At 37.0% G+C, this 12,819-nt stretch overlaps 1 protein-coding gene across 4 annotated transcripts in view; it reads left to right on the top strand.

The window, feature by feature from the left end:
* The window catches only part of LOC149147337 (uncharacterized), a 432,707-nt gene that overhangs the window by 186,483 nt on the left and 233,405 nt on the right, over positions 1-12,819 (top strand). For all 4 annotated transcript variants that reach the window (XM_089440437.1, XM_089440439.1, XM_089440436.1 and 1 more), the window contains one exon: positions 10,903-11,121. In XM_089440437.1, the coding sequence (XP_089296563.1) occupies positions 10,903-11,121 (219 nt within the window). The remainder of the gene's footprint in view (positions 1-10,902; positions 11,122-12,819) is intronic.

Genomic DNA, 12,819 nt, shown 5'->3' with positions numbered 1-12,819 from the left:
TGACCAAGACCCTCCAAGGCCAAGTCATCCTTCCTTCTTGATGAGCTTTCCTTACACAGCTTCTAGCAACAAACTTCAACCTTGCAGCAACTTCAACCCCAACAACAATTTCTACAACTTCGACCCAACAACTTCAACAACTTCGACCTAGCAGCTTCACAACTTCGACCTTGATGTAGCTTCAACAACTGCGACCTAGCAGCTTCACAACTTTGACCTAGAGGCAGCTTCACAGCTTCGACCTAGAGGCAGCTTCACAGCTTCGACCTTGCAGATTCATAGCTTCGATGTAGCTTCAAAATTTTGTCTAGCCCAAAAACTGTAGAAACCCTAACGAGAGAGAGAGAGAGGCCCAAAAGATTTGATCTTGATCTTCTCTTCTTCTTTGTCCTTTTTCAGCTTCTATCTTGAGGAGATCGAACTTGCTTGAGTGAGTGTGCAAATAAGGTCGAATTCCTTCTTATTTATAGGCTTGTGAGGGGTACAAATTGCTATCTTGAGGGCGACTTGATCTTTGTGCCGCGACGAGGTCTTGGAGGGTCTTTTGACTCTACATTTTTCTTTACAATATGTAACATGCCCAAATGGGTCTTCAATACATGACAATGACTCAATTGAATTTATTACAAACCTAGAAGCACTCAATGGGTGCTTGACCTAAAAATAAATTTCTCTTGAGCATGAAAGCCATGCCTCAAGAACACAAGTGAGAAATTTGTTTTTCTCTTTTCATTAAATACATAAAATCACGATTACATATGCCATTATGAAGACCAAACCTAGTTACATATTTCAACAAATTGGCCTTGGGTGGCCTAATGTGATTGATGACAAGACTTATGTCTCATGATGTTTGTACTTTATATCTCAGCTGAACATTTGATGAATATCTAATAGAAGAAGAATCTGGTTGGGTTTTCCCCCATGTGGGTTTTGCCCTGGTCTCTGACTTAAATCTTGGTGTCTCTATTGTGCATGTTTTTCTTCTCTTGTTCTTTATTGTTCCATTGCATTGTTGATGTTATCATTCTCTCTACATAATTGCTAATGATGAAATGATGTTATGGAGTGTGTTGTCGCGCAGATTGACACGACAACGCTCAGACCGGGGGTTGTCACTCTGATCCCCGATCCCTCCGTTTAAACCTGTCTCCCACGGCTAAGGGGGGTAGACCCTATGAGAAGATGAAGACCCACTGCAAAACAGTTGGGCTGGGAGACACGAAACACGATATGATAAGCACTAGATGGATTTAGAAGTTAAAAAGACCAGTGCCTTAAGTGATTGTTGTCAAAATGATTACTTGTTAGATGATATAAAAAACATAAACAGTGAACAACAATCATTTGTTATCAATAAACTCACAATGCTCTTAGAATGACCAAAACGATATCTAGCAAATGAGAATTTAATAATGCAATCACAAATCGTTAACCAGATACCATATTAAGATAATCATTCATGTACAGATAAGACATTCATTCCGCATCGCTAACTTTGAATCTCAGTATGAAAATTTCCTGAAAACAGCGGATCTGGCAAAAATTTCCACGATGCTTTCAATTTTTTTATTTTTTTTTATAATGAAATTCAAAATTTAAATCTATTCTAAATGCAAACTAAAAATATCACTAAATTAAGATTTAAAACTAAATTAAAATCTAAAATAAAATAAAACTTAACAAATTCTAAACTAAAAGTTAAACTAAACAAAACTCAATTTTTTTTTTTAAATCTACTTTAATTAAAATCTAAAGCTAAAACGATTTTATATTCTATATATTTTTTTATTTAACATGAGCCAAAACAACAACTCGTTTTCGATATTTTTTTTTTTTTTTTTTAAAAAGAAAAGAAAAGAAAAGAAAGAAAGAAACAAAATCAAAACTAAAAAAATGGAAGACTATCGAGACTTGAAAAAAAAAAAATTTAACTCTTGGATCTACGCTAAAATAATACCTAACAGAAACCGTGAGAGCATATGATAAAACAGAGGAAACGGGACAGATCGAACGCAACCCTCCTTACACTTCAGATACCTTGGCAGCAAGTCCGCAATTTCATGGTTTCTGAGCACGTTGGAGCGAAGACAGCATACCTCTGCGATGTTATTACCTGGACCGAATGCGCTGGACGATTCGATAGCAGACGGCGGTGGTCTGAGAAAATGCGTGGATGAACAGCTTTTTGATGCTTGCGTAGAAGAAAAGCTGATAATTTCACTGTCTGCACGAGCATACCAACATATGGGCAAGAAAAAACTTGGCTAAGATCTGCGTCCTCTTAATATTCCGCGATTTCTGATGGCGATTTTCAACGGGTTTGCTGTTCAACGCAGTGGGCTGAGACTGGCAGGAGATTTTAATGGCGGAACGCATCAAATCACCCTTCGTTGGTATCTCTTTTCGAGCCAGGTTTGCCAGGAAATTTGAGACGGAGGTAGTCAAAGGGAACACGCATAGAAATCGCCTGAGTTTTTGCTTGAAAATGATGCGTGCTTTCAACCCACGTTGTATCGTTCCAAAACAATGCTCGTCTGCGTGAATGCAGTGGAAACTTCCGCGTGAAAATACCTGACTTCTTCCCCGCTTCCGAGAGCCAGTTAATGCGTGCACAAAAATGGCATCAGCGTCCTCGCTGTCTTAGGCAAGAGATTAGTCGCCAGCGGATGGATTTTCTCTTTGCAGTTTTAAAAAAAAATCGAACTCCTTACTGTTCAATGCAAAGAACAAAACCTGGCCCAATGGTGAGGATGATGGACGTATTGCAGTTATTGAAGATTTCTGGCCGATATACAGTATGTGGATTGTTCTGGCGGACAGGGATGTGATCAAAAAACTTTCTGCTCATAAACCCCTGAAGAGAAACCCTGTGATATTTTTCAGAACCTGTACCTGTAACCTGCCAAAAGAAAAGAGAACTTAAAATGAAGTATGCCAGAAACTAAACTAAAACCCTAAACCCTAATGAAAACTGCATAAAGCAAAAAATTAAAACCCTAGAACAGCAGAAACAGCCAGATTCAACAATAAGCACAGAAATATTTTAAAGAATAAAATTTTTAGTTTTTCACTGTGAAGAACTTCAGAAAATCTCTCATGCAAATTAGAAAAATAAACTGAATGATAGACCCAGGATCAAATCCAACTGGGCTCAGCAAAAAATGCTTGCGGGAGTTGGCTGGTTCAGCCGAGAACTTCCCCTAATGCCCGTTAATTCTTCTTCAGTAAGGGTTTTCTGCACGGCTCAAGACAACCATCAGTAAAGAGGGCAAAAATGCTACTAGATCTCAAAAAGTAATGGAGATACCTGCCATTACTTCAGAAACCCTAACAACACTCAAACCCCAGCAAGTGAACAAGATACCTGTGCTCACAATACTCTACAATAAGCTATTATTAATGGCTGAAAATAAAATATGCAGAAAATTAAACAATCTCACAGCATTTAAAGAGAGTAACACCAGCAAGATATGGACCCCAAAGTCTTCTTTTATTAACCAGAAACATATTTACAAGAGAGCTTCTTGAGTACCAGACTCGCAGATCTTCATCCCCTTTTGATCTGAAAATAGCCCCTAGCACTCTACTTAAAGGAAGTGATCCCAACGGCTAGTTCGAGTGATCCATGTCGAAATGATCTCGACCGTTGATGAGGATCAAGACATCTCTTGATCTCATCCATCGATTTATTAAAAATAATATTTTGCATTCATTCACTTAAAATATTATTATTTTATTAGTTAGGGTTTTTGCTCTATTTTTTAATTTTTATTTGTTTTATTATTTTATTATTTATTTTATTATTTTTTAATTCATTTTAAAATGGATCATCGAACTAAGCCTTCGAAAACATCACCTAAGACCTAGGACTTAGGACACATGAGGGGATTTAAAACATTTTCAACCCTCAAGACACATTTCATGATGACTTTTTTACAATTTACATCTCAAGGGGACAAACCCACTTAATACAGACCCTCACAAATCACCCAGTTTCTGCGACACACTTATAATCTAGCAGATCAACACACTAGGATTCTCCTAAAATTCTAATGACAAAATCCATCCCGGCTTTGGGGTTAGGTTTGGAGGAAAACTCTGCCGATCATGGATCGGTGAGACGAAAAACCTTCCGGGACGTAGACTACCATCAGAAAGTTAGGTCCACCTAGGCAATTTACATACATGACTCATGTCTGCTAAGATTATTTACAATTCATATATGCAGACTGAGTTTACAATCAAAATGATTAAGCTGCTGATGACTGCAGGATGGCACGACACGTTGATCAGGTGCTACCCCTTTTTGCAAAGAAAAAGGGGGGAGTACTGCATGGGTAGTTGACCGGTACTGGTCAACATCTGGCTCTACTTGGGGACATGTTGCTACTTGCAGGAATTTGAGAATCCAGAATCTGCATCCATACAACACAAAAATAAGTAGCGTCCATCCAAAAATCATCATATAACATTAAGCACAGGAAAGATAAAAGCTCTTCATTTATTGACTATCTAAAGCAGAAATAAAAATGCGGAAAAAACAAGGAGTAGGGTTAGAAATACGATACAAAAGATGCCCCATGGCATCACATGTGTTCAATAAAGTGCATACTGAGCATTTGCCTGCTTTCAGGCAAATCTGTCGGCTGCTTGTCGGATGTGCCATGCCCAATTCTGCATATAGTAGGACTTTTTCCTATCCGAAAATCAAGCTGCTCGCGACCGTCTGATGCATCAAATCTTCTTCTTATTTTCTTTCTCTTGCGCTTTTTCTTTCTGGCAGGTTGAATTACTGATGACCTGGAACTTTCTGTTTCAAAACTATCAGATGAAGTATGTAAGATATGCGTGATATGTCTTTCTTTATCTTGCATCTGATCTTTATCATTTTCAAGTCTATCTGGATCACCTTCAATCAACCATCTTTCAATTGAACTAACGACCTCCTCATAATAAGATGGAGCTTTTTGTAGCAAATGAGAAGGCTCCTGATCATCTGACCATTGTTGAAATTTCTGAACTTGTATTTTAATGGCATCCACATGACTAGAGTGTTCATCCTTTATAGCACTGATTTGCCTGGCATGATGTTCTTCCATATCTTTCATTACTTTATCGTTCTTTTCCTTCATGTTCATCAAACAATGCTGCATGGAATTTATTTCTTCTTTATGATTCGCTTGCATGTCAGCCAACTGATTATTATGATTGAACGTCATGATAGTTATTTCTTCATCCATAGCTAATAACTTGTTTTGCATAGAATCAATTTCCCTATCATGATCAGCTTTCATAGTCGCCATATTTTCCTCTAATCCTGACATCTTGCTATGCATGATTCTAATTTCTGTTTCATATTTAGTTTTTATGTCTTCAATTTCCTTAGCATGCTGATTTTGCACAATCTCCATCTCCCTATTACGTTTTTCCAGGTGGGTGCATAAAGTTTTGACATCATTGACATAATTAGCTTGATTGCTTTCCATATTTTTTACCAGCATCATTAGGTCTCGTATAATTTGCTTTTGTTCTTCCCTTTCATTATCATTTGTTCCTGCTTTTTCACTATCATGGTCTTGATCTGCAATAATACTGGTGGATGACACATTCTGATCTTGAAATCTTTCTTCAACAGCTGGTCCTTTTATAAGATTACTTTCTTTCTTTTGCACAATTTTAGGGGCAGAAGGCAAGCTGTTTGGATAACCATATCTATCTTTAAAAGCATTGATAATGTCTTCTAAAGAAGTGAAAGAATCCTTAGGAAAATTGTTAAACCAATTCAAAGCATCATCTTCTAAAGAAAGGACAAATAGACGCATTTTGATATCTTCATGATTAAACTGAGGGTTCTACAATATATGACCATTATGCGGGTAAACAAGCCTAGATGCCTTCTAACAGCGATTGAATCACCACCCGAGAAAATAGGTAATTTAGGAATGGCCTCTTCCGGAAAATCATGGAGACGTTCAGTAAAACGACATGGCTTAAATGAATAATCCATGATGAATGATAAGGGATTAAAAGGATGATAGAACTAGATATCTGCTCAAGAAAATCAATAGATGAAAACAGTGGAGTCGCCACTTGAACAATGAATCTGATTCTAAGATCCAAAAAGGAATCACAAGCAGATATGAGGAAGGCTTCTTGTCTGGGAAAAATGAGAAAATGGAGTCGCCACCCAAACAAGAAACAAACCCAAGAGATGCTGCTGATATGACGAAAAGCAATAAAAGATCCAAATGATAATTCCAAAGGTTGAATCTGCCAGCTCCAAATGAGAGATGAGAAAGATGAGAAAATGAATGCTGATGAAACTCTAGGAACAGAAAAACAACGCCAAAAAATGTTGGCGTTGCTGGGCCAGATGAAAAGATAGGAAATGAGAAGGATGATTGTCGTTGAAACGCCGAGAAAACAATTTCCCCGGCAACGGCTTCAAAAAATGTTGGCGTTGCCGGCTCAAACGAATGATAGACAGATGAACGATGAATGATGAAAAGATGTTGAAACACCAAGGACAGAAAAACTCTATCCCCAGCAACGGCGCCAAAAATTGTTGTCGCGCAGATTGACACGACAACGCTCAGACCGGGGGTTGTCACTCTGATCCCCGATCCCTCCGTTTAAGCCTGTTTCCCACGGCTAAGGGGGGTAGACCCTATGAGAAGATGAAGACCCACAGCAAAACAGTTGGGCTGGGAGACACGAAACACGATATGATAAGCACTAGATGGATTTAGAAGTTAAAAAGACCAGTGCCTTAAGTGATTGTTGTCAAAATGATTACTTGTTAGATGATATAAAAAACATAAACAGTGAACAACAATCATTTGTTATCAATAAACTCACAATGCTCTTAGAATGACCAAAACGATATCTAGCGAATGAGAATTTAATAACGCAATCACAAATCGTTAACCAGATACCATATTAAGATAATCATTCATGTACAGATAAGACATTCATTCCGCATCGCTAACTTTGAATCTCAGTATGAAAATTTCCTGAAAACAGCGGATCTGGCAAAAATTTCCACGATGCTTTCAATTTTTTTTTTTTTTTTTATAACGAAATTCAAAATTTAAATCTATTCTAAATGCAAACTAAAAATATCACTAAATTAAAATCTAAAATAAAAATAAAATAAAAATAAAATAAAATAAAACTTAACAAATTCTAAACTAAAAGTTAAACTAAACAAAACTCAATTTTTTTTTTTTTTTTTTAAATCTACTTTAATTAAAATCTAAAGCTAAAACGATTTTATATTCTATATATTTTTTTATTTAACATGAGCCAAAACAACAACTCGTTTTCGATATTATTTTTTTTTTTTTTTAAAAAAAAAAGAAAGAAAGAAAGAAAGAAAGAAACAAAATCAAAACTAAAAAAATGGAAGACTATCGAGACTTGAAAAAAAAATAAAAATTTAACTCTTGGATCTACGCTAAAATAATACCTAACAGAAACCGTGAGAGCATATGATAAAACAGAGGGAACGGGACAGATCGAACGCAACCCTCCTTACACTTCAGATACCTTGGCAGCAAGTCTGCAATTTTGTGGTTTCTGAGCACGTTGGAGCGAAGACAGCATACCTCTGCGGTGTTATTACCTGGACCGAATGCGCTGGACGATTCGATAGCAGACGACGGTGGTCTGAGAAAACGCGTGGATGAATAGCTTTTTGATGCTTGCGTAGAAGAAAAGCTGATAATTTCACTGTCTGCACGAGCATACCAACATATGGGCAAGAAAAAACTTGGCTAAGATCTGCGTCCTCTTAATATTCCGCGATTTCTGATGGCGATTTGCAACGGGTTTGCTGTTCAACGCAGTGGGATGAGACTGGCAGGAGATTTTAATGGCGGAACGCATCAAATCACCCTTCGTTGGTATCTCTTTTCGGGCCAGGTTTGCCAGGAAATCTGAGACGGAGGTAAGCAAAGGGAACACGCATAGCAATCGCCTGAGTTTTTGCTTGAAAATGATGCGTGCTTTCAACCCACGTTGTATCGTTCCAAAACAATGCTCGTTTGTGTGAATGCAGTGGAAACTTCCGCGTGAAAATACCTGACTTCTTCCCCTCTTCCGAGAGCCAGTTAATGCGTGCACAAAAATGGCATCAGCGTCCTCGCTGTCTTAGGCAAGAGATTAGTCGCCAGCGGATGGATTTTCTCTTTGCAGCTTTTAAAAAAAATCGAACTCCTTACTGTTCAATGCAAAGAACAAAACCTGGCTCGATGGTGAGGATGACAGACGTACTGCAGTTATTGAAGATTTCTGGCCGATATACAGTATGTGGATTGTTCTGGCGGACAGGGATGTGATCACAAAACTTTCTGCTCATAAACCCCTGAAGAGAAACCCTGTGATATTTTTCAGAACCTGTACCTATAACCTGCCAAAAGAAAAGAGAACCTAAAATGAAGTATGCCAGAAACTAAACTAAAACCCTAAACCCTAATGAAAACTGCATAAAGCAAAAAATTAAAACCCTAGAACAGCAGAAACAGCCAGATTCAACAATAAGCATAGAAATATTTTAAAGAATAAAATTTTTAGTTTTTCACTGTGAAGAACTTCATAAAATCTCTCATGCAAATTAGAAAAATAAACTGAATGATAGACCCAGGATCAAATCCAACTGGGCTCAGCAAAAAATGTTTGCGGGAGTTGGCTGGTTAAGCCGAGAACTTCCCCTAACGCCCGTTAATTCTTCTTCAGTAAGGGTTTTCTGCACGGCTCAAGACAACCATCAGTAAAGAGGGCAAAAATGCTGCTAGATCTCAAAAAGTAATGGAGATACCTGCCATTACTTCAGAAACCCTAACAACACTCAAACCCCAGCAAGTGAACAAGATACCTATGCTCACAATACTCTACAATAAGCTATTATTAATGGCTGAAAATAAAATATGCAGAAAATTAAACAATCTCACAGCATTTCAAGAGAGTAACACCAGCAAGATATGGACCCCAAAGTCTTCTTTTATTAACCAGAAACAGATTTACAAGAGAGCTTCTTCAGTACCAGACTCACAGATCTTCATCCCCTTTTGATCTGAAAATAGCCCCTAGCACCCTACTTAAAGGAAATGATCCCAACGGCTAGTTCGAGTGATCCATGTCGAAATGATCTCGACCGTTGATGAGGATCAAGACATCTCTTGATCTCATCTGTCGATTTATTAAAAATAATATTTTGCATTCATTCACTTAAAATATTATTATTTTATTAGTTAGGGTTTTTGCTCTATTTTTTAATTTTTTTATTTTTTAATTTTTTGATTTGCTTTATTATTTTTGCTTTATTATTTTATTATTTATTTTTTTATTTTTTAATTCATTTTAAAATGGATCATCGAACTAAGCCTTCGAAAACATCACCTAGGACCTAGGACTTAGGACACATGAGGGGATTTAAAACATTTTCAACCCTCAAGACACATTTCATGATGACTTTTTACAATTTACATCTCAAGGGGACAAACCCACTTAATACAGACCCTCACAAATCACCCAGTTTCTGCGACACACTTATAATCTAGCAGATCAACACACTAGGATTCTCCTAAAATTCTAATGACAAAATCCATCCCGGCTTTGGGGTCAGGTTTGAAGGAAAACTCTGCCGATCATGGATCGGTGAGACGAAAAACCTTCCGGGACGTAGATTACCATCAGAAAGTTAGGTCCACCTAGGCAATTTACATACATGACTCATGTCTGCTAAGATTATTTACAATTCATATATGCAGACTGGGTTTACAATCAAAATGATTAAGCTGCTGATGACTGCAGGATGGCACGACACGCTGATCAGGTGCTGCCCCTTTTTGCAAAGAAAAAGGGGGGGGGTACTGCATGGGTAGTTGACCGGTACTGGTCAACAGGGTGAATGTTAAATGAAAATGTTGGAAAGTTTAAAATTGCAATTATCTACAACAAAGAACAATCTAGCCCTAAAAATTAACAGCTTGTGTCTTAAAAATGATAAGAAACCAATAATTACAGTCCTCTTCGAGGGGGAAACCTCTTTTTACAACAAATACAATGAACAAGACAATATTTGATGATCCTAAGACTAGGTCTTCATAATATATATACAGGAGACAAGGGATGAGGGGTTCTAGAAAACATAACAATATAACAATAGAAATATAATTACTCAATATCTAGGGCTTAATAAGGGGTTTTTGGGTTAACGTGGGGCTTATATAGGGCTTAATAGTTATTGGCAGCACACTATACTGTTTGATTACATCATTGGCATAGCTATTGAGTTGAGGAATCATTTCAGAAAATGATGGTTTTCTTTGCAACACAACCTAATGATGACTCTTGTATGTAATAAGGGGAAGGGAGATGTCTCTACAAACAACATAAGATATGTTTTTAGATCTTATATGTTCAGAATCAACTTCAGATAATTGAAGATGTATTGTTGACATTATGTAACATTATGTATGCTGTTTATAACATAATATTCATGTCTGGTGTTTATCTTTGTACAGATTCATCTTAGTGATTTCAGCAATGCTCTTTATAACGTCCTTCAAAATCAATAATCATTTTGAGCTGTTATAGCTTGAACGTTTCTGTGTTGGCTGTCATTTGAACAACTTTAGTTTGATGAGGCATAGATATGTAGATCGGCTACAGTTCTTTCTGTCCTTGTATTGACAGTGAATGTTTATCTTGGAAATAATGCCTGGCAAGTGTAGTTACCCTAAAAAGATGTAGGATATGATGCATGGAATAGGTTCTCATTATTTTACTTGATTAAGGGTTAATTCATGATTTGTTTGAACTTAATGTTATTTCAACTCATCTTTCCATTTCTACTTTACAAATTGTGATTTCTGAATACATTTATTTGGTGATTAGGGGCACAAGTTTGTGCTCACAGGGCACTCTCTGGGGGCAGGCACTGCATCTTTGTTATGCATAATACTTCAGGAGTCATTTTCTAAAAGTGGCAAGATAGTTGTTGCAAGACAAAATGTTGCCAGTCCTATGATGGTTTGTTGGGGCTTTGGATGTCCTCCGTGCGTAGACAAAGAACTTGCACAACAACCTACCACCATTAGAAACATTGTCCTTCAGGTTTGTACTCTACCTACTTTGTTGTTTGTGTTTGGCATGGCATAATAAAAAAACTCGATTTCAATATCAATACCTTATAAATAGTTTATTTTGTGATACATTTGATTTTAAAATATGTTTTTCTTTCATAGTAAAGATGGCTACAACACATTGCTTCCATGGTAGTAAGGCAGTGAGTAGACAAAGATGCTGCAATTTGTTGGTGTTTTTGTATAAAATATGCACATACCTGGTATTATACGGAGTTGCAGAAATGAAATCAAATTTATTTTAATGTGTAGAGTTGCAGAAATGAAATGAAATTTATATTAATGTTCTTGAAATACCAAAATAGGTTAAAGAGACTAGAAGATACACCAAGAATCTATAATCAAACAAAAGCGGGGTGTGCAAGAAAGATCCCCTACAAGAAGATATAAATGCACACAAAATAACATGATGAAATGTCATCATACAAGTGGATTATATGAAAAAGGTGAACCTTAGAAGGAAAAGAAGAGCTAGCAAAGAGACATAGTCTTTAAGAATAAATTGAAATGGCCTCCAAGGGATGAGGGAGCTAATCTTAAATCATCTGAATTAGTAGTGCAGATGTAAACACTACGTACCTGCCAAATAATATCCTCCACTGAGAGGCTTGGAATGATAGGTTCTTTGGGACTTGGGAGTGTTACCTCCCAGGTTCTCATTTGGTGTAAAAGTCGCGAAGCACAGATCATAAGACCCCAAGGGTGACTTAGACAAGTTACCGATGTTCACCTTGATAGCCTTGTTTTCTCCCTTTAGGCTAGCTTTCCTCTAGCTTATGGGGAAATCCCTAAGCTAAACTAATCTCAAGATGTTGTAGACAAATAGGGGTGAAGGAGCTTAGGTTTAATTTGATATAGGACTTTTGATATATTGCTTTAATATTTCAGATTTAGGATTAGACCTAATTAGCCTTTGAACTAGATACAGAACAATAATATAAATCGGCTAATTCAAGAAATCAAATAGGCTTTTATGCTAGAAATCAGAGATTTTATTTTAGTAACTTCAAGTGAAGTCTCAGTGTATCAAATTGGGACTCACATGACTTGAAAATCAATCTGGATTAAAGGTATTCACTGCTGTAATTTCTAGATTGTGAGAACAGAAATAAAATTTGTGATTTTTAATATTTTGGAGGTGGTTGAAAGGGAAAGTTAATGCCTTATGTTCATTTTGGGCTATGGGGTCAGGCTAACTTCTTTAGAGGGCTGTTCTTATGAATAATTAGGGGTTTGTTGAGCAGCCAAGACATGCCACAACAACCCTGATTTGGCAAACAAACTTTATAGATGTAGGTTTTAACCTTGTACAGAAATTACCTGCATACGAATTCTAAAAACAGAAAATAAACAATGGCGAGAGCATAACACATAAAACAAATATACACAGAGATTTTCCCCTGGATCCCAAAACCGAGACTACCAGATTGATTTTTCATTATGTTCCTTTCAATGTTACAATACATATATATACATGTCGAAGCATCCATAAACCCCAATCCATTAACCCTGGATTAGAACATAACCGTAGTTCCCTTGACCGGATCTACAAAATACCATGGACCGAAAACCATCGCGCCCAAAACCATGTGCGAAATCCATGCACAAAACCATAGGTAGGTCCGCCCACCTAATATAGGGTCCAAATTTTTTTTCCCAGGGCGCTGCC

The sequence above is a fragment of the Pinus tabuliformis genome, chromosome 9 (assembly GCF_031772625.1).
Source record: "Pinus tabuliformis cultivar Carrire ecotype Pingquan chromosome 9, CPIR1, whole genome shotgun sequence".
NCBI classification, from domain to species: Eukaryota; Viridiplantae; Streptophyta; class Pinopsida; order Pinales; family Pinaceae; genus Pinus; species Pinus tabuliformis.
The sequence above is the reverse complement of the archived record's forward strand: the minus strand, read 5'-3'. Positions and strand labels throughout refer to the sequence as shown.